The 26,705-nt window shown below is 46.5% G+C and overlaps 1 protein-coding gene across 1 annotated transcript; it reads right to left on the bottom strand.

Moving 5' to 3' along the window:
• Positions 1-1,589: 1,589 nt before the first annotated feature.
• On the bottom strand, positions 1,590-26,663 carry Lck (LCK proto-oncogene, Src family tyrosine kinase). The gene is made up of 13 exons (XM_051188881.1): positions 26,534-26,663; positions 10,766-10,875; positions 10,303-10,384; positions 10,043-10,133; positions 9,729-9,827; positions 9,366-9,469; positions 9,057-9,206; positions 8,648-8,800; positions 8,340-8,519; positions 6,105-6,181; positions 5,875-6,028; positions 5,666-5,797; positions 1,590-2,203 (listed from the first exon to the last, which is right to left on the bottom strand). The coding sequence occupies exons 2-13, from the start codon at positions 10,868-10,870 to the stop codon at positions 2,001-2,003; spliced, it is 1,530 nt and encodes a 509-aa protein (XP_051044838.1). The 5' UTR covers positions 10,871-10,875; positions 26,534-26,663; the 3' UTR covers positions 1,590-2,000.
• Positions 26,664-26,705: the final 42 nt, after the last annotated feature.

Here is a 26,705-nt window from a genome sequence, read left to right on the forward strand (position 1 = left end):
TGTTTAAAGACTTTTTATTTTAAACTATTTTTTATTATTGTATATGTCCATTTTTTTAAGCACCTGAACACATTTTTAAGCATACTGTACCTATTCAGAATTTTTCCAGCCTGGACCTGACCTTTTTTTCTTTTTCCACATTTGCAGCATTTTCTGGCCATGTAAGCCAAATCATAAATGGCTAGGTGGCAGTTAGTCTATATGCTCTGTAGTTCCGCTTAGCTGACAGCTAGCTCCGCTCCCTTCAGGTCCATTATAGCTGAGCTTTATGCCTGTGGGTACCTCCCATGGGTACTGCCCAGGACCTACATTTACTTGCCCAAGTTCTGGGAAGCTGCTGGGTTCTGCTGAGACAGGCATTATTATTAAGTCTCCCATTCTATCTAGTAGTGCTCCGGCTATCCAAGTGCTCAGCTGTACAACAGGGTCCCTTAAAGGAGCCATGCCTCTATGAGCACTGAGCCTGCCAGGAAGCCACATCTAACTCTGTGTTCGAAACTTTTTTTCTCAGCTTCCTCAGGCTATGTGTGGATAAGTATTCCCCATGATGGGCAACAAATGTAGCTGGACTCTTTTTGGGACCTCCAGCTCCCCAATAATGACATGAAGACATAATATTGTTAATTATGAAAACTTGGTGTCTTGGCTGGAATTTTTTTTTTCTGATTTTTTTGAGACAGGCTGTCCTGGAACTAGGTCTTGTAGACCAGGCTGGTCTCCAACTCCAGAGATCCGTCTGCCTCTGCCTCCCAAGTGCTGGGATTAAAAGTGTGTACCACCATCACCTGGCTAATATTGTTAATTATGAAAGCTTGGTGTCTTGGTTGGATTTTTTTTTTTTTTTTTTTTGGACTTTTGAGACAGGGTTTCTCTGTGTAACAGCCTTGCTATCCTGGAACTCACTCTAGAGACTAGGCTGGCCTCAAACTCACAGAGATCCACCTGCTTCTGCCTCCCAAGTGCTGGGATTAAAGATGTGTGCCACCACTGCCAGGTTAGTTTGGATTTTGACTGCTCTGGGGAGACCTCCGTGACCACAGCAGCTGTACAAAGAAAACATTTATTTGAGGTGGTGACTTAGAATTTCAGTGGTTCAGTTCGTCATCAGCAGAATGGAAACCATGGCAGCAAGCAAGCAGATATGGTGTTAGATTTGAGAACGGAGAGTCCTACATCTTTTTGTTTTTGTTTTGTTTTGTTTTTTGTTTTTGTTTTTCAAGACAGGGTTTTCTTTGGAGCCTGACCTGGAACTAGCTCTATATGCCAGGCTGGCCTTGAGCTCATAGAGATCCACCTGCCTCTGCCTCCCGAGTGCTGGGATTAAAGGCGTGCACCACCAAAACCCTGCCCGAGTTGGAATTTTTAAATGGATCTAGTTTTTCAGGGTTTCATACATGTTTCACATAATAAAGGTTCTTCCCATGTTCAGTGGAAAGACACTTAGATTGCAGATGACATATCCTGTAGTAATGCTGGCAATTCACAGCAAAAGAGCCTAGGGTGGGCAATCCAAACTGCAGTCCCAGTGTCCATCATCTGACTCCACTACTATCCACCATAAAAAAAAATGAATGCGCAGTAGAAATATCACAATCTTAATCAACAGACATTTATTGAGCTCCTGGTGTGTGCTAAGCACCAAAGCAGAACACACAGAGACATTAGATTGGATGGCAGCCTACAAGGAACTTCTGGATGCCCTCATCACAGGCCTTCTCCCCTCTGTGGCTTCAGGAAATTGAAGGGTCCAGAAAGAGACACCTTAAATGATATCCAAGACTTAGATTCACATGTCCATGTATATAAGACAAACGTGTAGAACCCACACAACTACAGATGTGTGGACAAAACAAGAACTGCATACGTGTTGCACATGCACAGGCTTTATGTGCAGAGTCAGAGTCCATGTGTGCATAGGACACACGGATATGGCACAAGAACTCCATCTGCCCTAGCCAGGGCAAAGGGTTGGGGGAGGGTTTTGGGGACAGTAAGGCCTGTCAAGGCTGGGGCTGGTACTGGCCCTCCGTGGCTGTGAAGAAGTCATCCAGAACACTTCGCAAGTAGTCAAACGTGGGCCGGTCCTCCGGACGCTCCTTCCAGCACAGCATCATGATGTGGTACAGCTCTTCTGGACAGTTGTCAGGTCGAACCATGCGGTAACCTCGCTCCAGATTCTGAATCACTTCAGGGTTGGTCATCCCTGGAGGGTGGATGGACAAAAGAACATCAAGTCTTTAAGCTTTGGGAACTCAAGAGTGAGGCAGATGCTAAATTGGTTTCTTTCCTATCTATCCATCCATCAATCCACCTATCTATTTTTGTAGTACTTGGAACTGAATATGAGATTTTATGCACTTTAGATAAGCACTCCATCACTGAGCTACAACCCCAGCCTATAGTTTAGATGTTGAATGACTCCCCATGTTAGAAAGCCTGGTGCCCAACTCATGCACTAATTGGATATAGTAGGACCTTTAAGAAGTGGGGTCTAAATTAGTTATGGTGACACACATCTTTAATCTCAGTACTCGGAAGGCAGTAGAACAAAGCAAGGTCCAGGGAAGCTAGAGATGTTATATAGAGGGAAAAAAAGAAAGAAGTGGAGTCTAGCCAGACATGGTAGCACATGCCTTGAATTCCCAGCTCTCAGTAGGTAGAGGCAAGTGGATTCATATGAGTTCAAGCCTATCCTGCTCTACCTAATGAATTGCCTAAAAAGGAGAGACATAGACAGGGACAGTGAGAAATATGGGGATGGAAGTGAGGTCATTATGGATGTTCTCTTGAGGGACATGCTGAGACCACAGCCCTCCTCTTCCTTTCTTTCCTTCCTGCTATGAGGTGAGCAGTTGGCTCCACCATGTGCCTTCACCAGAACTGCTCCCCAAGAAAATCAATGAAATGGAACCTCTGAACCTGTAAACCTAAATGAACCTTTGCCATCCTCCCTCTCCTCTGCTCTCTTTAAGACTGTCACACTATGCAACCCTGGCTGGTCTGAAACTCATTATGAAAATCAGCCTGACCTCAACTAAAGATCTGCCTGTTTCTGCTTCTCAAATTCTAGGATTAAAGCTGTACCACCATGCCCACAAACTTCCTCCTTTTTATTTTCTTATTTTTATTTATTTACTCTGGCTTAACAAGACAAGGTTTCTCTGTGTAGCCCTGGCTGTCCTGGAACCAGACTGGACTCAAACTCAGAGATTTACCTGCCTCTCCCTCCCAGTGTTGGGATAAAGGTATTTGCCACCACCATGCAGCTTAAAAAAATATTTTATTAGAGCCAGGCAGTGGTGTCCCACACCTTTGATCCCAGCACGGGGGAAGCACAGATAGTTGGATTTCTGTGAGTTCGAGACCAACCTAGTCTACAGACCAAATTCCAGGACAGAGAAACCCTGTCTTGAAAAACAACAAAAGTTACTTTATTAATTTAATTATTACCAGTTTTGTGTGTGATATGTATGTGCACCTGTGTAAAGGCCCAAGAACAATTTTTTATCCTTCTTTATTTTTTTGGTTTTTTTGAGGCATGGTTTCTCTGTAGCTTTGGAGTTTCTTCTGGCTGGCTGTAAACTCACAGATTCACCTCCCCCTGCCTCCCGAGTGCTGGGATTAAAGGCGTGCATCACCACCACCCAGCTCCTTTGGTGTTTTGAATCAGGATTTCTCTGTGTAGACTTGACTATCCTGGAACCTACTATTTAGATCAGGCTAGCTTTGAACTCAGAGATCTGCCTGCTTCTGCCTCCCAATGCTAGGATTAAAGGCATGCACCACCATGCTTATCTTAGAATTTTTATTTTTATGTGTCTAAGTGTTTTACATGTATATGTATCACATGTATGCCCAAGGAAGCCAGAAGAGGGTGGTGAATTCCTTTGAACTGGAGTTACAGAGAGGTGCGAGCTGCCTATGTGGTTGCTGAAAACTGAACCCAGGTCCACTGCAAGAGCAGCCAGGGCTCTTATTGTGGGATATTTATTTATACTGTATGAAGATGTGTCACAGAAAAATCTGTCAGATACTCTATGCTTATAAGCCAAAGATGGATGCCCAATGTTGCTGAGGGACTTTGGATGACGTCCAGGAAGCCATGTGCCTCTGTCATTTCTATAGTTTGTGAAGTTGTTTGCTCTATCTACACTTCCTGTTTACTCAGGCAATATTTTATCCTTCTAGGGTCTCTAATGGGGCTGAAGACTAGATAGTTAGATCTTTTTCTTTGTTACCAAACTTGAAAAAAAGCAAAAGAAACTTACACAAGAGATGTAAAGTTTATGAGGTTAAGAAACATTAAAGACTTATTAAGAAAATGTTTTAAAGGTCTAAAAAGATATTTTTAGGTTGGTAATACACATTATAGCAGAAAGTGGTTTAGGTATAAGACTCTGGATGCATCAAAAAAGGATAGATTACTTTTTCCAAATTTGCCAAATACTAATGGACTGGACATTGTAAATGTAATTCTTAGTTGATAATTATTTATTTTTGGTTTTGCAAGATAGGGTTTCTCTGTGTAACTGTGGAGCCTGTCCTGGAACTCGTTCTGTAGACCAGACTGGCCTCGAACTCACAGAGCTCCACCTGCGTCTACCTCCTGAGTGCTGGGATCAAGGGCATGTGCCACCACTGCCTGGATGTGTTTCATTTGTTTCGCCTTGCCTGTCTAAGGCATCTTATTGGTCTAATAAAAAACTGAATGGCCAATAGCTAGGCAGGAGAGGGATAGGCAGGGCTGGCAGGTAGAGAAAATAAGTAGAAGGAAAAAAATCTAGAACTAAGGAGAAGAAAAGAGAACAAGGGAAAAAGAGAGGGACGAGAAGCCAGGCAGCTCGCAGTCAGACACTGGAGGAAGCAGGAAAGTAAGACAGACAGAAAGACAGACAGGAGGAGAGAGAGAAAGGAAGGAAGGAAGATAGATGATAGATAGCTAAAAAGCCCCTAGGCAAAAGGTAGATAACAAGAAATAGGTCCATTTACATTAAAAGAGCTAGCCAGAAAGGAACCAAAACTAGGCTCAGCATTCATAACTAATAAGAAATCTCTGTGTCATGATTTTGGAGCTGGTTGGTGGCCCAAAAGAAAGCCTGTCACACCAGAGTAACGGTTAGTACTGGTTTAGTGTGACCTAAGCACTGTTCTGATCTCGTATTTAAGAAAAGAGGGCTGGGCAGTGGCAGCACACACCATTAACCCCAGCACTGGGGGCACAGAGGCAGGTGGAGCTCTAAGAATTCAAGGTCAGCCTGACCCACAGAGTAAATTCTAGGATGGCCAGGACTACTCTGTCCAAAAAAAAAAAAAAAAAAAGAGCGAAAGAATGGTCTGGTAAAAGAAGTCAAACAGAAATCTACCAGGGGTCCAGCTGCTAAGAGAAGGAAGTTTTACACCCTGAGCCAGGTCCTCTTCTGTGGCACTAGATGCCCTAACCCGGAACTGAGCAAGGAGCTACAGTTTTTGCAAGGTGGAGGTCTCAGAGATAGAGATGGAAGCCAGTGCTGTGAGTCGAAGGATCTAATAGGTGATGCTGGAGTCACAAGCCCAAGTGGATGGAAGAGAAGCAACTAGAAATTTTTGAGTTTGAGCCAGGAAAGAAGTGAGTGGGGATTTGCTGCCCTTCCTTATAGCTCTTAGAGTTCCTTCCCTTAATGCTCACCTGGGTAAGGGATCCGGCCATGGGTGACAATCTCTGTCAGCAGGATCCCGAAAGACCATACATCTGACTTGATGGTGAAGGTCCCATAGTTAATGGCTTCTGGTGCTGTCCATTTAATGGGAAATTTGGCCCCTAGAGGGAGGCAAAGTTAGGTCACCTGTGTATGCTTGCTCTGCTGCAGGCTCTGAACCTCTTGTTCCTGCACCTACCCTCCCTGGCTGTGTACTCATTGTCCTCAATGAGCCGAGCCAGGCCAAAGTCTGCAATCTTGCAGCTCAGTGTGTCAGACACCAGGATGTTGGCAGCCCGCAGGTCGCGATGGATGTAATTCTGCTCTTCAATGAATGCCATGCCCTCTGCAATCTGCAGGCCAGGAATAGGTCATCAGTCTTTAGCCAACTGACCAGCAGCATACCCAGCCCTTTGCCACTCTCCTTACCTGTGCTGCCATGTCCAACAGTTTGTTGATGTTCAGCTTGATGCCTGAGGGAGTCTTGAGAAAATCTACTAGGCTCCCTGTGAGCAAAAGCAAGAATTGGTGACCCAAATCGCTCAGGAAGAAGCCCTAGACCCTTCCGTTCCATCTAGGGTTTGGAAGCAGTGACTGACAGTGGCAAGGAAGACTCTGCCCACATGTGGGGGCGGGACAGCCTTTTCCAGAGGGCTAAGATGGGGTATGGGCAGAGGACCCAAGGCTTCCTGCTCTCAGTTGAAGTAGAGCCCAGTTCCACACCAGCCAAAGCTCTGTGTGTGCCATGCCTGTGTCTCCTCCCCGTAGACACGGCTTTCCCACTCTACCACAAGCCATTTTTAGATCCTATGCAAAGACATTTAGGCTCTTCAGTCTCTTTGCTTCATCTTTTGTCTCCTAAAAGTTTCTCCTTTTCTTTTCCAGTCCAGCTGGACCACTCTTCTAGAATCTTCCTACCAGACATCATAAATTGGATCATATCTATTCCCTGGGGCATTTAGGAACATCCCCAAGTCACTAACTCTGCTATTCTCAGTGTCCATTATCAAAATGAGGTTTCATCTTGGTAAAAAATAGTGCCTACCTTTAATCCCAGCACCCAGAAAGCAGTGGCTGGAGACTCTTTGCAAGTTTAAAGTCAGCCTGATCTATGTAGAGAGTTCTAGGCCAATGCTATATAGTAAGACCCTGTCTCAAAACCCAAAAAGCAAATTAATAAAAACAAAACCTTGTATAAGAATGACAATACTGGCCAGGTGTTGGTGGCTCACGCCTTTGATCCCAACATTCAGGAGGCAGAGACAGGTGAATCTCTGTGAGTTCTAGGACAGCCTGGTCTATAGAGCTAGTTCCAGGACAGGCTCCAAGACAATACATAGAAACCCTGTATCAAAAAACAAACAAAGAAAGAAAAAGAATGACAATCCTGGAGCTAGAGAGTTGGCTCATGGTCTTAGGAGTGCTTGCTTTTCCAGAAGACCCAAGTTCGGTTCCCAGCACCCATGACAAGTGACCACCTGTAACTATAGATCCAGGGTCTGTGGCTCTCTTCTGTCCTCCTCAGGCACCTGAATGCATGTATACACACACATATGCAAGCATATACGAATATGCACACACATAAAATTAAAAAAAAAAAAACTACTGCCAGTTGGTGGTGGTGCACACCTTTAACCCTAGCACTTAGGAAGCAGAGGCAGGCAGATCTCTGAGTCTGAAGCCAGCCTGGTCTACAGAGTTCCAAGGCAGCCAGGACTACACAGAGAAATCCTATCTTAGAAAAAAGAGAAATTTAAAAACAAAACAAACAAAACACAAAAAACTACCAATGACAAAACGCATTTGCTATTTCCAGAACCTATTAGCCGATGAACCTGAAAGTGACAGGTTTTGCACTCCAAACAATCTGAACCACATAAAAACAATGCAGGACAGGTACTGTTTTCTTCCATCCTCACAGAGACCATACAGGGAAGTTGCTTTCATTAGTGCCACTATCTTTTAATTACATATATTAATTCATAGGGTGTGGCTCGTGCATGCCATTGGACATGTGTGGTGATCAGAGGACAACTTGCAGGAGTCAGTGCTTTATCTCTGTTATGTGGATTCTAGGGCTTGAACTCCGGTTTGTAAGTCTTGTCAGAAAGCACCTTTACCTGCTGATCCATCCTGCTGGCCCTAACACTATTTTACAGATCCAAAAGAACTACTTGAGGCAGAAAAAGTTGTGTGATCAGCCCAAAGCCATACAATTATAAAGCACCAACTTTATCCAGGCAGTCCGACTCTTGGATCCTTAATAAATATATTATATTTTGGGGCTAGAAAGATGGCTCAGCAGTTAAGATCACTGGCTGCTCTTCCAGAGGACCTGGATTTAATCCCCAACAACCACACAGTGGCTCACAACCGTCTGTAACTCTAGTACCCTTCTAGCCTCTGCAGGCACCAGGCACCATACACTATTTCTTGGATCAAGCATTCAGAGATCCAGGTAGGAATTAGAAGAAGGCAAAAGAAACTGCAGACCAGGGGAGATCAGAATTAATACTCTTCCAAAGTCTGTCCCATCCAGGCCTGGGAAGCTTCCTTAGAAATCAGCAGCAAAGCAGAGGGTCAAGCACATTCCTACCCTGGGTGCAAAAGATCGTGGGATGAAAACAGCATCCTCGAGGGACTAGACGTAGCAGGGACACCCACCGTTCTCCATGTATTCTGTGATGATGTAGATGGGCTCCTGGGTGACCACTGCATAAAGCCGGACCAGCCGCTGGTGCTGCAGCTGCTTCATGAGGTTAGCTTCAGCCAGGAAGGCATCGGGCGACATGCTCCCTTGCTTCAGGCTCTTCACGGCCACCTTTGTGTGCCCGTTGTAGTATCCTGAAGGTGGGTTGCAGGTGAGGGAGTTGTTCAATCTTGAACTAGTAGCTGCCCTGAATAGGCCAGTGTCTCACATCTTGGAGACATCTCCACCTCTCTTACCAAATAGTCCTGACCACCACACTCACCCATCCACACTTCTCCAAACTGGCCTGCTCCCAGCCGCTCAACCAACTTCAGTGTCTCCCTGGGAACCTCCCACTCATCCTCCCACCACGGCTTCTGGGGCTTCTGGGTCTGGCAAGGACGGCTCAACTTTGTGCACAGCCCATCAGAGGCATCTGCAAGGACAAAGGAGGAGTAAGGCAGTCACTACTGGGGACCTTGGGTCCTCCCTCCAGCCTCTACCTCTTTGCAGGTTCTGCACAGGGGAAATAGACTGGCATGGGAAGGATGGGAGGGGAGTCTGTCACCCAACATTAGCCTCCAGGGTCGAGGGTCAGGTGCTACCGATGGTTGGAGGGTCCCTAGCAAGGACTTTGGGGGGAGACAGGCCGCTAGGGTGGGTACAGGTGAAAATGGGCTGCCATTGCTCACTGGTGTAATGGCGGACCAGCTCGTGTAGGCCAGGAAAAGTGATACGAGGGGAGATGTAGAATCCACCGTTGTCTAGGTTACGGATCTTGTAATGTTTCACCACTTCTCCCTGGTTCTGGTCGAAATCTCTGACCGACAGTGAAAAAGATCCTGAAGAAAGATTGGAGAGGGGAGGAGGGAGAGGAGAGGAGAGGTTGAAGATGAGGGGAGGATTGCCTTCGGTAAATCAGGTGGCCACCACCCCCACACACCTCACCCGGAGGTGACCGCCCTCACTCGAGGCCCCGCCCACCAGGCCCAGCCTTTTACCCGCGGTGCTTTCACTTTCCCGGATCAGGAAGGATCCGTGAGTGTTCCCAGGTGCCAAAAGCTGCCGCTCTGCGTCCTTTCGGCTCAGATTCTTGAAGAACCAGCTACATAGGGCAGAAGGAAGTCCATCATGTTGGTCGACTTTTTTTTTTTTTTTTAAATCTGCAGCCTTGACTGGCCTGGAACTCAAAGATCGCCTGCCCCTGCCTCCAGAGTGCTGAGATTAAAAGGCTTGAGCTAACAAGCCTGGTTTGTTAGTCAATTCTTTCTCCATCACTGTCAAACATCCTCCACGCCCAAGACCACGCCCTTCTCTGAGATCCCGATATGTTCTCCCGCATTCCCACGGGTTCCCCTGCTTACGGTTCAGGCTCCAGGCTGTTTGCTTTCGCCACAAAGTTGAAGGGGATGAAGCCTTCTTGGCCGGTGGTCAGGGACTGAGCCTTCCACCACTCACCGCTCCTGCACCACAGAAACCATCAGCATGGCCTACATAGCCACTGGAAACCCTCAGAGCCCCGGGTTAGGCCAGGCCACCACTTCCCTGGTATGAGCACTCTAGAGCTTTCCACCTTATTCCAAAACCCCTCACCTGAGGCCAAAGCCTGTCAGGGATGTAAGAGGGCTGAGGACAGACAGACAAGCACGCATGCAAGATGGGTTGAAAGGATACTCACTGCTCTAGGATTCGCAGCTGTTCACCCTTCTCAAAGCCCAGGTCTCCATCATGGGAGGGCTCATAGCTGTGCAGGGCGATAACCAGGTTGTCTGTAAAGACAGGAGTCGATAAGAAGCAGTCCGGGGCTGATAGGAACAATGGAGTTCTAGGGGCACAGGGCAGGATGCAGACAAGGCTGCGGGTAGGTGCAGAGGGTATGGACACCAACCGCCTAACACCCACAGGCCTTATGCTTCACACCCGGCCGGCTGGAGTCACCTTGCAGTGGGGAGGCTGGTGGAATAGAGCCCTCATAGGTGACCAGTGGGTCCCGAACTTCAGAGCCATTCCGCATGGGCAGCTGTGGGGTACGAAATGAGGCTGGGGTCATTTTTCTATGACCCTGGTTCCCCTCCCCTCTGCTCTTTCTGTTTTTTTCCAGTCTTCTCTCTGGATTCACCAACTATGTGTGCACCTGACCTTAGAAAGGTCCATTCTGCTCTCTCGATGTCTTCCTTACTGTACTCCAGGGGACATGGGTTTGCTATTATTTCCTTTTTTTTTTTTTTTTGAGACAGGGTTTCTCTGTATAGCCCTGGCTGTCCTGGAACTTGCTCTGTAGACCAGGCTGGCCTCTGCCTCCCAAGTGCTGAGATTAAAGGCACACACCACCACCTGGCTATTTCCAGGACCTTTAGTCCCCCCACCCCACCCCAGGCATCCCATCCCATCTTCCTCTTACCGTGGTCTTGCTATCCAGTGGGACTATGGGATAATGGCAGTTTTCACAGACATCAATGTTCTCCATCCAGTCATCTTCAGGATTTGAGCTGCAGCCACAGCCCATGATCCCTGAAGGAACATAGAGAGGCCTGCAGGAGCTCCCCTAAGTCAGTTCCCCCAGCTTCAGGCATCCTAGAGTACTGCCCTGGAATTTACAGAATGCCTGAGACTGTCTACTCAGGTGCTCCCATTGGTGGTATACAGAGGAGTGGAAACATGGGATTCTAGTTCCTGACTTGGTTCACGCTGAGCCCTCAAGCAACAAGTAAGTTCACAGGAGGCCCAGGCCCAAAGTGAGTCCCCACCCTCCCACCTGGGAAGGGCAAACCGCCACAGGCGCCTTTGTTAGTGTAGTTACCCACTTCCTGCCTCCTCAGCCCTGCTGGTCCCCTACTTTGGGGGACTACCTGGGAGACATCACACACTGTGTCAAACCCTGGGGGAAACCTAAATTTTGATTTCACCCTCCTCCACCAAAGAGTATGCATGTCCCTTCTAATTACAGCGCAGGCCTGGAAACTGAAGCTGAGAGACTCCTGTTCCTTGGAGTCAACCTTTGACCTTTGCCAGCCCCCCCCCCCGCACCCCACCCCCACTCACAGCGCCGGACCCTTCAGAGGGTTTCTTCTAACATACTTTTGCTTCTCACCAGCAGGAAACCCTTCAGTGACAATGTTGCCTGCAGCAGCTTTTGCTTGCCTGTCTGTCTGTTTGAGCTGTGGAAACTTTTTGTCAAATGAAATCAAGCAGAACCTCATAGATATAGCAAGTGGAGTAGACCTGTTCTAATCAAGTCAGGGTGGGGACTCCCCCTGAAGCCTCTGGAATCCCTGACTGTGTACCTCCTTCCCTAAAGCTGTTATCACCTCAGAACTGCTTGGAGAGCCTTGGTCCTCAGAGAACGATTTACCACGAGGAGGAGATTCAAATCTTTCTTTTTCTTTTTAAGATAAGTCTTACCTATGTAGCCCTGGCTGGCCTGGAGGCCTGCATCTCACTAAGTAGACCAGTGCAGACAAGGCTGGCATTGACTTTGCAGACATCTGCATGCCTGCCTGTGAGTGCTGGGGATGCATCAAAAGGTGTACAATGTCACGGCTTTTGACCATTTTGATATTAAGGAAGGCCTACTCCATCTTTCAGTCTCTTTTTGTTTGCTTTTTATTTTTGGAGACAAGGTTTCTCTGTGTAATGGCTCTGATTGTCCTGGAATTCACTCTGTAGACCATGCTGGCCTCGATTCTTGAATTCACAGAGATCCTGCCTCTGCCTCCCGAGTGCTGGGATTAAAGGTGTGTGCCACCATTGTCTGGCTCAGTCTTTTAATCTGTTGTGCTACACACACACACACACACACACACACAGGTGCACACACAGGTACCCGAATGCTTACATAACTTGTACTCTGAGCTACTTAGCCTTCTCTAAACACCCACCATTCTTTCCTTTCCTTTTTTTTTTTTTTTTAAGCATTTATTTGTTTATTTATTTAACTTAAGTTTTTTCAACAAAGGGTTTCTGTAGCTTTGAAGCCTGTCCTGGAACTTGCTCTATGGACCGGCTGGCCTCCAACTCACAAAGATCCACCTGTTTATGCCTCCTGAATGCTGGGATTAAAGTCTTGCACCACCAAAGGCATGCACTACCACCACCCAGTGAACCATTATTTCTTGGCTTTGTATTTATGATTCTTTCTCGATTTCTCTCTCTCCTTTTTTCCCGTGTGTGTGTGTGTGTGTGTGTGTGTGTGTGTGTGTGTGTGTGTGTAGTAAGCAAGCCTGTGCTTGGGTGTGGAAGTAAAAAGACAATTTTTGGGAGTAGACTCTCTCTACTTAGGGATATTGAACTCGATGTCAGGTGGTGGCAAGCACCTTGATCAGGTGCACCCTGTTGCCTACCCTGTGTTTGTGGCTTTCTGATCTACCTGCAAAGTTCTGCTCAATGTCACATCACACTCTGTGCCTGTTCCTCAGGAGCCTACAACGTTTTATTCAGGCCACAATGATCAGGTCAAGCACTGAGTGTCACGATAATGATCTCAGCGTCAGAATTAATGCTTCTCTTATCCCCCCTCCTTTAAAAAAGGTATTATTATTATTTATATTTGCATGCTTCTCTGTGTGTGTGCATACACACACATGCAGGTGCCCATGGAAGCCTTCAGATCCCCTACGACTGAAATGACAGCAGGTTGAGCCCCGACTTGAGCCCAGTCCTGTGAAAGAGCAGCAAGCACTATGAACAGCTGAGCCATTTCGCCAGCTCGTCTCTTCTACCCCCTTGATGGACAGCAGTTGATCAGGAATAGAAACTGTGTGTCACCTGCCTGCCGATGTGGGGGCTAAGCACCGATTCTCCCACCAGCAGAGGCTTCGAAACCATCAGACCTCACCCCCGATTTTATTTATGTATGTGTTTATTTTTCAGACAGGGTCTCACTGCACCGCCCAGCAGGCCTGGGGCTCTGATCCTTCCGCTGAGCACCGTGAGCATTTGGGCACACACTGTCATACCCAATTTTTGACTTCTGATTTTAGATGATCAAAGCAAACCCCAGAGCAGCCTGCCGAAAGCCACACATCTGAGGCTGGGCAAAACAAAACTTGCTAATGTATGCTGTGTGGATGTGGCAGGGGAGGTTTCGGGTTAGCAGAATTCAGAAGGAATGCTTGAAATTCTGGAAGGCCTATGTTCCAATATTAGCTGTGTTCCAGACATTGCCATGCATGTCTTCAATCCTGGCATGTGGAAGGTAGAGGCAGGAGGATCAGAAGTTCAAGGTCATTCCTCACTACATGAGGAATTCAAGACCAGCCTGGGTTCCAAGAAATCCTGTCACAGAAACAAAACAAACCAAAGGCAAAAACCTAAAACAAAGCCAGGCGGTGGTGTCAGCACTTGGGAGCCAAAGGCAAGTGGATCTCTCTGGGTTCTAAGACAGCCTGGTGTACAGAGTGAGTTCCAGGACAGCCAAGGCTATACAGAGAAACCCAGACTTGAAAAACCAAAACCCACTGGGCAGTGGTGGCACACGACTTTAATCCTAGCGCTTGGGAGGCAAAGGCAGGCAGATCTATGTGAGTTCTAGGCCAGCCTGGTCTACAGAGCTAGTTCCAGGACATCTGGGGCTGTTACACAGAGAAATCATGTCTCTTAAAAGCAAAACAAAACAAAAAACAAAAGAAAGAAGAAGAGAAGAAAGAAAGAAAAGAAAAACCAAAAACCAAACAAACAAAACCTAAAACAAATACAGTAAGATAATAGCAGTGTGCCTGACTTGGTTGAAACTATTCTTGGAAGCCTTGTTTTTCCTCATGTCACTGAGGCTCAGCATCCCTACCTCATTACCTTACACACAGTTAGTTTAGTTTACTAGAGCTTGGAAAGTCTCCCACTACCACTCTTTCAGCTTTATCCATCCCCACCTGGGAGTCTGGGAAAACGGGGCTGGATAAGCACCCTCATCGGGCTCATGACTCTTCAGCTAAGCTAGCCATAGCCTCCCACTGTGCCAGGATTCACAGTGTGCATCTTCCTGTGTGTGACTTTACACAATGTGTATCTGTTAGGGAGGAATCCTAAAACACCCGTGACCACAAAGCTAAACCAAGAGACTCCAGAGGGCTTGAGGGTGAAGCTCAGTGGGCAGTGCTTTGCCTATCATACCCTAAGGCTCAGTCCCCAGCACTGAACAATGGTGTGGTACACACCTGTGGTTCCAGCACCTGAGTTCAAGGTCAGCTTGGGTTACAAGAGGCCCTGCCTCAGAAACTAGACAGAAAGAGACTAGAGAAAGGAGTATACAAACATATTCACGCTTCCTTCAAACCCATTGTTGGGTTTGAACCTCTGCTCTACCAGAGCAGACTCGTCAGGCTACAAGTGGTGTCTTGTGAGCTCAGTTATACCATGGTCAGAAATGCAATAGGAACTCCCAGAAAAAGAGTTCCAGATGGACTATGCACTTGGAATAATAATGTACATGCCTCTTAGGGTTGACATTTTTGTAGGCTTTGAAAAAGCAAGAAAGACTCTCAGTGCTGGGAGGCAGATGTAGGCAAATTTATTAATCCTTCCTTTCTTTTTTCTCAAGATAGAGTTTATCGTATTACTTTGGAGCCTGTCCTGGAACTTGCTCTGTAGACCAGGCTGGCCTCAAACTCACAGAGATCTGCCTGCCTCTGCCTCCTGAGTGCTGGGATCAAAGGCGTGTGCCACCACTACCCAGCTTCTACCAGGTCAAGGTTAACCTGGTCTACACCAAGGCTATACAGTGAGACATACACTCTGTCTCAAAACGGGACAGGGGGGTGTTTGGGGTTAAGAAGAGTGATGCAGGGGACTGGAGAGATGGCTCAGTGGTTGAAAACATTGGCTACTCTTCCAAAGGTCCTGGGTTCAATTCTGAGCACCCACATGGCAGCTCACAACTATCTGTAATTCCAGTTCCAGGGAATCTGACATCCTTACACAGACATACATGCAGGCAAAACACCAATGAGCATGTAGTAAAAACAAATAAATCATTTCAAAAAGAAGAAGAAGAAGAATGATATAGGGCCTGGAGACACGGCTCAGTGTTGCTTTTCCAAAGGAACTGGGTTTGAGTCCTAGAACCTACTCTGAGCTCACAGACATCTAACTTCAGTTCCAAGAGAGCAAATATCCCATCTTCCACATTCCATGGGCACAGGCACACAAGCAGCACACAGACACATAAAATAAAAATAACTTTAAAGAATAAAAAGAATCCAGACAGTGGTGGCATACACCTTTAATCCCAGCACTCAGGAGGCAGAAGCAGATGGATCTCTGTGAGTTCGAGGCCAGCCTGGTCTACACAGAAAAACCTTGTCTTGAAAAACCCAAATAAATAAATAAATGAAATGAAAAGAGGTGTGCTAATGGCATGAAGTTGTAAATTGGATTGTTGGGGAAAGATCAAGAGTGTGAGGCTAGCCTGAGCTAACTCACAAAACCTATCTGGGACCACAGAGATGGCACAATGCTGAAAAACCATGCTGTTTTTTGCAGTTTAGTCCCCAGCCCCCACAATGGGAAGCTCGCCACTGCCTGTAACTCTGGCTCCAGAAAGACCCCACGCCTCTGCCTTCCATACTCACATTCACATACTGACTCTCCCCCCTCACACACACAGAGTTAATAGTAAAATAAATATTTTTAAAAGAGGTGGAGAGACGGTTCCCTGGTTAAAGCATTGGTTGCTCTCCCAAGGGATTTGATTCCCAGCACCTACATAATAGTTCACACCCATGTGGAACTCCAGCTCCACGAGATCTACCCTCTTCCAGCCTCCTGTGGCACACGGTGGACAAACATACATACAGACAAAACGCACAGACTGTCTCAAAACAGAAGAAAATTTATGACAATAAAAGAACTGAGAGGGTCTGGAGAGATAGCTCCAGGGTTAAAAGCACTGGCTGCTCTTCCAGAGGACCCAGGTTCAATTCCCAGCACCCACATGGCAGCTCACCGCTGTGTGTAACTCCAGTTCCAAGGGACTTGAAACTCATGGCAGAACACTAATACAAATAAAGTTAAAAAAAAAATTTAAAAAAGACTGAGAGACATGTAAGTTAGCTGAGATAATTTGGAGAGTAAAGGCTGGGCCCTTGAAGTTTGAGGCCAGCCTGGACAACTTAAAAAGACTCTACCTTAAAATTAAAATCAAAACCAGACATAGAGCCAGGCTTGGTGGCATATGCCTATAATTCCAGTACTTGCAAGACGGAAGCAGGAAGATCAGTAGTTTATCATCCCCTACTACATAGAGAGTTCGAGACTAGCCTGGGCTACAATAGGCTCTGTCTTAGGAACCTAAAAAAATGAAAAAAAGAATCATAAAAGGTAAGAATTGACAGCCAAGCATGGTGGCACTCAGGAGACAAAGGAAAGCAGTTCTTTGTGAGTTCCAGGCCAGCTTGGTCTACATCGTGATAATGAGATTAGGTCTCAAGGAATCAAGAAAAGTAAAGGAATGGAAAGGGAAGGGAAGGGAAGGGAAGGGAAAGGAAGGGAAAGGAAAGGAAAGGAAAGGGCTAGGGAGTAGCTCAGTATGAGAACACTCGTTTGGCATACATGAGGCTTTGGGTTTCATCCCCAGTACCACCAGAAAAAAAGTCTGAGAGAAATTATCAGTTTGGCAAATTATATTGTTTCTTCACTGTATTCCCATTTAAGTCTGTGATTAAATTTTAAACTACGGGTGGGATGGGGTGCTGGAAAGATGGTTCTGCAGTTTAGAGTGCTTACTACAATTGCAGAGGACACCAGTTCAGTTCCCAGACCCCCATGGAAGCTCACAACTACCTGAAATGCCTGTCCCAAGAATCTGATATCTTCTTCCAGCCTTTGCAGTCTTAGGGTGCATATAAACCCACTCAGGCTCTCTCTCTCTCTCTCTCTCTCTCTCTCTCTCTCTCTCTCTCTCTCTCTCTCTCTCTCTCACACACACACACACACACACACACACACTTAAACAAAGCAAAGTAAAACAAACCCCTTTTAAAATTTGATCTATACAGATGGACATGGTGATGCATGCTCTTAGTCCCAGCACTTGGAAGGCAGAGGCAGGTGAATCTCTGAGTTTGAGGTCAGCCTACTCTATAGGGCAAGTTCCAGGACAGCCAGTCTACACAGAAAAACCCTGTCTTTAAAAAAACGCATTAAACTAATACTAGTACTAATACTACTACTAATAATAAATAACCAGGTGGTGGTGGCACAGGCCTTTAATTCCAGCATTTGGGGGGCAGAGGCAAGCAGATCTCTGTGAGTTCAAGGCCAGTCTGGTCCACAGAGTGAGTTTCAGGACAGGCTCCAAAGCTACAGAGAAACCCTGTCTCAAAAAATAACAATAATATGATCTATGAAGCCCTAGATTAATCTCTAGCACTAAAAAAGAAAGGTAATAAGAAAATGAGGTGGATTTGTGATAAGACAAGAAATCATGGAAGAGTTTAAATGGACTGATGTAGTTCATCAGCTTTGTTTTAAAGATAGAGAAGGGACCACCCTAATGGTTCAGCAGGTGAAGATGCTCGCTGCCTAGCCTGATGACCTCTGCAATCTCTGGGGTCCAATGGTGGAAGGAGAGAACCACGTCTCACAAAATTATTCTCTGACCCTCATATGCATTCTGGGGCACATGGGTATACAAGCATATAAATACATTAATACATAAATAAGTGATAATAAAGATAAAGCCAAAACTTGGTGGCACAAATCCATTATCTCAGCATCAAGTAGTCTGAAGCAGTATGGCCTACACAGACTATCTAGAACAATGAGGAAAAAAAGCCAGGAGTGATGGTAAATACTTGTAAGCTCAGGAGGCTGAGGTTAGAAGATTGCAGTGATTTTAAGGCCGGCCTGAGGTACAGTGTGAGAGCCTGTCTTATGGGGAGGGGAAAGGGTAGACAATCAGGTAATCTTGATTGCAACCAGTCCCAATGACCTGACTTTGACCCATGGGACCTATATGGTGGGAGAGACCTAATGCCTATAATTTGTCCTTTGGCCTTCACCTATATGACATATGCACGCCCATATGTACATAACAAATAGAAAGTTTAAAGAGCGGAGGCTGGCTGGGGTGTTACCCCAGTCAATAAAGTGCTGGCCACCTGAGCTCCACCCTCAACTCGAATGTAGAGTGCCAGACATGATGATGTAATTTCAGTGAGTGGGAGATGGAGACTGGTGGATTCCTGAAGCTCACTGGCCAGCCAATCTAACCATAGAACCACAGGTTCCAGTGAAGAGACCCTGCCTCAAAACACAAGGTGGACTGCTTCCTAAGAATGAAGCATTTTCTGTGTGTAGAGGCACATGTCTCTAATTCCAGCACCCAGGAAGCTCTTAACCTCTGAGCCATCTTTCTGAAAGCCCCCATATGCAATTATTTACACCAAATAGTGGGGTCATGAGGAAGCTAGACATGGCACCAGGACTAGAAGATCCCTCATCCAAAATGTGACCACTGAGGGGTGTGGTGGCACACATCTTCATTAATTCCAGAACTTGTGGGTAGAGGCAGGAGGTCTCTGTGAGTTCTAAAATGCAGACACATTCAGGCACTCATACACAGATTTTTAAAGACTTTTTAAAAAACAAATGAGGAGGCCAACATTACAACAATGTAAACTTCTCGTTGTCTGAAATGGAAAAAGGAAAGGAAAGAAGATTTAGTTCTCAGGGCTCTTAGAATCACAGAGGGCAGATTCCAGTGTGAATAACGAACCTTCTCTTCCCCTCCCCTTGCTCAATAGCAGGAATGGTATGGATTCAACCATCTCTGACTAGGACTTGCGATGCCCTTGGTCAAATTCAAAGCTGTGTATGGTCCACAAGGCACTGTGTGCCCATTATAAAATATAACGAGTCAAGCCATCAAAAGATCTGAAGTAAGTCCACCCTCTCTATTTCTCTAGTGTTTGTTGTTTGGCTTTTTGAGAGAGGATTTCTCTGTCTCTTTGCCTATCCTGGAACTCTCTTTGTACATCAGGCTGGCTTTAAACTCACAGATATTTGCCTGCCTCTGCCTCCCAAGTGTTGGGATTAAAGGCATGAACCACCACTGTACAGTCTATCTCTAATTTTTATTGTGGCTGGGCATGTTAGCCCAGGCCTTTCATTCCAGCACTCAGAAGCCAAAAGCTGGTTGATCTCTGTCTGTTCAAAACCAGTCTATATATTGTGTTCCAGGACAACCAGAGCTATATAGTGACAACCTGTCTCAAATAATAGTAATAGTAATAATAATAAATTAAAAATTATTTGGGTTTTTATTGAGACAGGGTTTCTTTGTGTAGCCCTGGCTGTCCTGGAACTCAGAGACCCCCCTGTGTCTGCCTCTCAAGTGATGGGATTAAAGGTGTGTGCCACCACTGCCTGACAATAAATTAAAATTTATTATATGAGTGCCAGGAGTCGGTTCAGTACTCTCTCTGTGTGGATGTCATGGATAGAACTCAGATATCAGGCTTGGCAGCAAGCATCTTGACCCGCTGAGACATCTTGAGAGTCCCTGGACTAGATTTGCTGATTCCAGAATTTTGTTTAGTAGTCACACACACCAAAATGAGTTCTGATTCTTGTAGACTTGGTCACAGCCATCAACTCATAAAGCCGAGTCTAGGATGCTTCTTTTATCTCCTTATACAATAAAACAGGGGCAGCACTTTTTCTTCCCCAACAACACACCTATTGAGTTATGCACCACTGCTTTGGAGTTTCGGGTCACTGCTTTACATAGAATATAGGCCCGCCAGGTGGTCATGGCACACGCCTTTAACCCCAGCACTAGGGAAGCAGAGACAGGTTGATCTCTGAATTGGAGGTCATCCTGGTCTGCAGAGCTAGTTCCAGGACAGCCAAGGATACACAGAGAAATCCTGTCTTGAAAAACAAACAAAAAACAGCTTCTTGCCTTTTTTTTTTTTTTTTAAGCATCGAAGATTTGAATATTGTCAATGTCTCACATGTTCCATGAAGGCATACCCACACAAACCTCATAATGATACTAAAAAATTAGGCTTGTCAGGCATAATAAACAATGGCTAATCAACAAACTAGCTATTTGTCCTGGCTGAGAAATTACTAAGTAAAGCAAGTCACCCTCAAACTCACAGAAACCCACCTGTCTCCACCTCTGAAGTATTAAGATTATAGGTGTGTACCAACCCTTCTATCTTTCCCAGTACTTTTAAGTTTTTTGTTTGTTGGAAAGAGATGCCCAGGTGAGCCTCTTGCCTTAGCTTGTGCTTTCTGTTCTGTGCCTAATAAGGCCTTACACATGCTAAGTACATACTTTTTCACTGAGCTACACCCTTAGCTACAAGATGGGTTTATTCTCTCAAGCTGGGACTGGCTTGAACACAGAACTGATTCTGCTTGGCAATGGTTGCCATCAGTAAGGGTTACACTGTGGTTACTGTATTCTGCATTTTAGTAGTGGTCTCCACCCTGGTTAACTCTGGGCCCACTTTGCATTATGGGAGTTTCAAGACAGTCTAGTGTTACTGAGGCTCAGCTCACTGTGTCCCTGTCACAGTGACTCAATTTTGATTCCACGATTTCTCAGTCACTGACAAAAGGTCTCCGGGAAGATTACTAAATCTTCCTGTCCACACACTTGGCTTTTAAGAAGTTATTACGTGCACTTATTGATTGTGTGTATATGTGTGTGGGCAGACATTTTATGGAGCTAATGCAGATGTCAGAGGTCATCTTGTGCAATCCCTCTGCCATGTGGACCCTGGAGATCCAGTGCAGGTTGTCAGTTTGCAGTAAGAGCCTTTACCCACTAAGCCATCTTATCCCCCCCACTCTCCGACACACACTTGATTTTTTTGCGACAAGATCTTGCTATGTAGACCAAACTGACCTCAAATTAGCAACAATCCTCCTATTGCAGCCTCCCAAGTCCTAGGATTATAGGTTTGAACCACCACACCCAGTTCAGATTTCTGAACTCTCAGACCCTCTCCTAACTCCTGTATCTGCAAAATAGGAATAAAAATGGGGCCTGCATCTCGGACTGTTATGAACATTATATCTGACACATGGATGACCCTGTGGTGTACAATGCTTGGTTCATAATGACTACCTTTGTTGCCTCGGAGCAGCTAGGGTAAGGTGCAGGAGAGGACCCACTCATTAAGTTGCTCAAGCTGGCCTTGAACTTACTCTGTAGCCAGGCAGGTCTAAACTTTTGTTGTTGTTTTGATTTGTTTTTCGAGACTCACTTTGCAGACCAAGCTGGCTTCGAAAGGCAGGTCTTAAACTTTTTATTCTCCTGCCTCTGTCTCTCAAACAATTGGGCTGACAGGCCTGTGCCACAAGGCTGGTCACATGAAGTCACCAAATAGATGAGAATAGCTAGCATGTGCGTTCCATTCTACATCTAGATTGAAACAGCCTGTCATCCTCATTCTTCCTCATGATTTTGTGCGCTTCTACTTTCCCTCTTTCGTACGTTTGCCTGAAATAGAAGCTTTACTACCATAAATGGAAAATCGGTGTCACTAGCCATAAATAGCAGTTTCATGTCGGCGCACATTAGAAGATATAAATTAGCAATGGTACATGCTCATCTATCAGCCTCCACAATTACTCACATAGTCAGCATCTTAAAGGCCACAGTGTGGGAGACGCTGCCCTGTGAGAGAAGACTTGGAGCTTATGCTTTTCTGTCCATAGGCAACAGTCACTCTTCCTTCCTCCTTCTTTCTCCTCCGTCCTTTCTCCCTTTTTCTCCTCCTTTTTTGTGGCACTAGAGATTGAATCCACTCCCACAGAGCTACACCAGCAGCCTAGCAACTTTGCAATTCTGTGTGTGTGTGTGTGTGTGTGAGAGAGAGAGAGAGAGAGAGAGAGAGAGAGAGAGAGAGAGAGAGAGAGAGGGAGAGAGGAGAGAGTGTGTGTAGAGGGGCTGATGTTAGGTGTCTTCCTCAGTTGCTTTCCTCTCCCTTTTTTTTTCCAGACAGGGTTTCTCTGTATAGCACTGGCTGTGCTGGAACTCTCTCTCTCTCTGTAGAGCAGGCTGGCCTCCAATCCACATAGATCCACCTGCCTCTTCCCTGAGAGTAAAGGCCTGCATGACCACCACCCAGCTCCTCCCACCTTTTTTGAGACAGGGTCTTTCCCTGAATCTGGAGCCCCTCAGGGCTCCTGGCACTAGAGTGTCAGGCATGTTCTGCTGTACCTGGCTTTTGTTCTTCCGTGCTGGGCGTCGACTTAAGTTCTCACGCTTGTGCTGTAGCAAGCACTTTAACGACTGAACTGTCTCCCCAGACCTCTCCATAGTGCAACTTTCTGAATCGGCCAATCTATACACAAAAATTAAGTGGGTGAATCCAGTCTTTTGGTCTAATGCCAAAGGACAGAGATGAGCAGACCAAAAACAGTCCCCAGCACGTAGCCTGCCCTCTCTGACAGGATGTCCCTTGGCAGGTCATTTCATTTTCAGTCAAGGCTGTAAGGCCTGTTGTTGGATCAGTATTGTCTGTACCTCCCAACAACATATTCTCACAGCAACACTTTCCAGGAAGTAACATGAAGATCACCACTGTTACCCATTCACCAAGCTAACATCAGAGCTGCATGTATGGGCGGGAGAGACTCCAAGATGCATCATGCCAAGCACACTGTCGCCAGTAAGTTACCCTGCATTTAAATGTATCTAGAGGCCCAGGTTGGGTGGCAATCATTACTTCGGGTAATTTGCATGATTGGTATGATTTCACGTAACTCTGACAGTAGTCCTATGAAAGAAAATGTCGCTATCCGTGCCATTTTACAGATGCAAAACTGAGGCCGAAACTGGGTAAAGCAATTTGCCTGAAGCCTCCTACTAAACAAAGGTTTGGGGAACTACAAGCTGAACCTTGATCTGCCCCAGGCTTCAAGCTCCCCACCTCTCAGTGTCACCACAGGGACAGTCTACTCTGTCAGGATGCACACCAGATGGCTCCTGGGGACACAGCTCAGAAGTGAGATGGAGGAGCCTGACATTCTGCTATCTTTAGACGCCTCGGTGCTGTTTTGAATTTGAATTTAAAAACACAACAAAGCCAGCCACGTGCTAATTTTATAACAGCAAAATTAAAAACAACAACATCACCACCAACGCAAAAGCACCATTAAAAAACAAAATCCCCTTTTTCTCTTCCTTCAGACAACAACTGGCTAAGAAGCCCAAGCTGGCCTCATACTTCTCACTCCATCTCCTGAGTGCTGGAGTGACAGGTGTGCCACCATACATTGTGAGTGGCAGTCCTTTGAGAACATACCAACTATGTAGTTCCCCTGCCCTTCCATCCCCTGCCCTGCCATTGCAGAGGGAAAAAACATAGTGTTTTTTTAGAAAATATTGGATCAGAGAAAATGAATCAACCTTCTTCTCTGGGGAAGACCTGCAGAGGTTTATCAAGCCAGCGTCTACCGTGTGAAACTCCCATGGGACATTATCACTGAGGTCATGTAGGTTGGCTCCAACACCTACCCAGGTGCATCATAGAACTAGTTTTTTTTTTTTTTTTTTTTTTTTTCAGGGCAAGCACCGACAATGCAGCACAACATATTCCAGACCCACACTGAAGTCAGCCATTTAAGATTACTTTCTAGGGACTGGAGAGATGGCTCAGTGGTTAAGAGCACTGACTGCTATTTCAGAGGATCTGGGTTCAATTCCCAGCACCCACATGGCAGCTCACAACTGTCTGTAATTCCAGTTCTAGGGGATCTGGCCACTCACACAGATATATATTTAGGCAAAACACTAATGCACATAAAGTAAAAATAAACAATTTCTTTAAAAATCATATTTCTAAGCCAGGCGTTGGTGTTGCACACCTTTTAAACACAGCACTTGGGAGGCAGAAGCAGGCAGATCTCTGAGTTCCTGGTCTACAGAGCGAGTTCCAGGACAGACTCCAAAGCAATACAGAGTAAGCCTATCTCGAAAAACCAAAAAGATTAGGGGAGAGGAGAAAGACTCCTAATTTACTAGATTTACTAGATGCTATCTCGGGCTTATCTTTCTCCACCGAAACACCATCAGCCTGTGGGTGCTTGGGAGGGTTAGTAGGATCCTACCTCTGACTGAACCTGCACACATACATTTCCCTATGATACATGAGAAGCTTTGAACAGGGGAGGTATGTGGATGAGTGGGTATGCATTTTTTTTTTTTTTTTTTTTAGACAAGGTCTAGCTTTGTAACCCACACTGGGCTTTAACACTCCCCATTCTTGCCTTAGCATTCTGAGACAATGCAAAATGGCGCCTGCCGAGAAACCCTCTCCTGTGACAGATCCCTCCTCTCAGAACAGAATCTTGCCTTCCTGAGCTTACACACCGACTATATACAGGAAGCAAACTCATTTGCAAGCCATACCAGAAGCATGAAGGATTGGGCGGTTCACTGTCTTGCCAAATCCCTGAGTAGGTGTAAGTCTAGGTGTGAACAAACACTCTGCAAGGAGAGGAAGTGCCTGGCTTCCTTTAAGCACCTACTGTGTGTCAGTGTTCCCCAGGGCACTTTGTCTTCAGTATCCCTTTGACTTTGCCAGGCACTCTGGAAGCAAGGGCTTAGCTACAGTGTCTTTATAAATAAACTGAAACTTGGAGTAGATAAACCACACAGTCAAGCAAATGGCCAACCCAGGATTGTTCCTGGATCTCCCCCTCTGACCCTGAAAGGTGTGTGTGTGTGTGTGTGTGTATGTGTGTGTGTGTGTGTGTGTTGTGTGTGTGTATGTGTGTGTGTGTTATACTGCACCACACCCTGGGCTCTTGCAGCTTTGACTTTAGTCTGAGGTCTCTGCCTCCATGTTCCCAGAGAGTAGCACTACGGGATAGAGACCTTGCCTTTATCCTCTGCCCTTCCCAGGACTGCCTTGTTCAGGAAGCTTCCAGATCCCCTTGAAGGAACCTCTCCCAGCCCCCATCTGAAGCCTCAACCCTTTAGCTGCTCTTGTCCTCTGGGCTCTTTTGAGAAGAGCCACTCTTGTGAGCTCCAAAGACTAGGGACTCTGGGATTCCTCTGTCAGTCAGCACAGGGCTAGCCAAGGGGACTGCTGGTGTTGCCTACTCAAGGACACAGGAAGAGCCTGTGTGTTTCCTGCCCCTGTAGGAAGTGAGAGGCCTTGGAGAAGGCTGGCATATGCTGACAAGATGGAAAATGTGTTACAGGAACACTTCCAAGGAGGAAACCTGGAAAGTCAACCGAAGAGGAGACTGTCCGTCCAAGTTCAGAGTTAGAACGTGACCGGATGGAAGGCGTCTGCGGGTGAGTTTCTGGGCCTTTACCCTTCAGAGTCTGAAGCAAGAATCATGAAGGCCGACATGGATACACAAATGCAGCTGGGTTGAGGCAGGAGGGGACAAGGGCAAAGGCAAGGACATCCTGTCCTGACACTTCCCAGGACAGGAACGGTGACTTTCCAGATGGAAGTTCAGAAGTTCTTGCCCTGAGCCAGCTGTACCTTGTCTGGGATAAAAATAGTCCTTCCCCTTCCCTTCTCCCATCATTCTTATTCACTACCAACTTCCCCAGGGAAGACACATCCATCCTGGATAAGCCTCGCTCACATATCCATCTGCTTCCCTGGAGACGAGTCTGCCTTTCAGGATACTGCTTACCAAGACTAAGTCAATTCTAATGTGTCCATCTGGATGCTGATTGTGACTCCTTGGTGAGTTTTTGCAACTCAGGTCTGCCACGGGGATCAGAGGATGATTCCTAGGGCCTGCACTCAAGACCGTCCATCTCATCACCTTGTCTATCATAGGGGCAGGAGGAGCCCAGCCAAAGCCATGACTCTCTCACAAGGTCCTGCTCTGCCACTGTCCACTGTCCATCTTGAGGAAGTATGGGTTAAGTGATGCATGGCCACCTTCTGACCTTAGAAACCTTATCCTATGAGGACTAGGAACTGGTCAGGTGACTGCTGGTGGCCTCCTCGGTACTTGACATCATGCCCCAGATCTCCAGGGAGTGTGCTTCTAGTGAGGTGGAGAACTATGACCAACAGAACAGCAGAGGCGAGATCCACCAGCCTAGCCCGCCTCCAGCAAGGCATTTCAGAAAGGCTACAGGACAGCTAGAGAGCCTGAACCTCCACACAGATGCAAGCAAGCCTCTGCTGTCTGGCTCCCACCGTAGCCCCTGACTGTTGCTCCCAACACCCCTTACCTGCCCAGCCTGGGAGCCTTCTGGCCCATTCACATGATGTTCCCGGCCTGGCTTGGCTGCCTGGACCCAGTCTCGGCTCCCCTTGCCTTCGTAGTCACCACCTGTCTCCTCGCGCCCACGTTCCACCCTGACTTCCTGCCTCCTTCTGAGGGCTCCCCAGCCAACCCAGCCC

This window comes from Phodopus roborovskii, unplaced genomic scaffold, assembly GCF_943737965.1.
Source record: "Phodopus roborovskii unplaced genomic scaffold, PHOROB, whole genome shotgun sequence".
In the NCBI taxonomy this organism is placed as follows: Eukaryota; Metazoa; Chordata; class Mammalia; order Rodentia; family Cricetidae; genus Phodopus; species Phodopus roborovskii.

Excerpts from the sequence above, each read along its gene's own strand:
- Lck (XM_051188881.1), bottom strand. The coding sequence starts at position 10,870 with ATGGGCTGTGGCTGCAGCTCAAATCCTGAAGATGACTGGATGGAGAAC. Across the intron at positions 10,385-10,765 it reads CACTGGATAGCAAGACCACG|CTGCCCATGCGGAATGGCTC; the intron begins GTAAGAGGAAGA and ends CGTACCCCACAG. Across the intron at positions 9,470-9,728 it reads AACAGCCTGGAGCCTGAACC|CTGGTTCTTCAAGAATCTGA; the intron begins GTAAGCAGGGGA and ends TGCCCTATGTAG.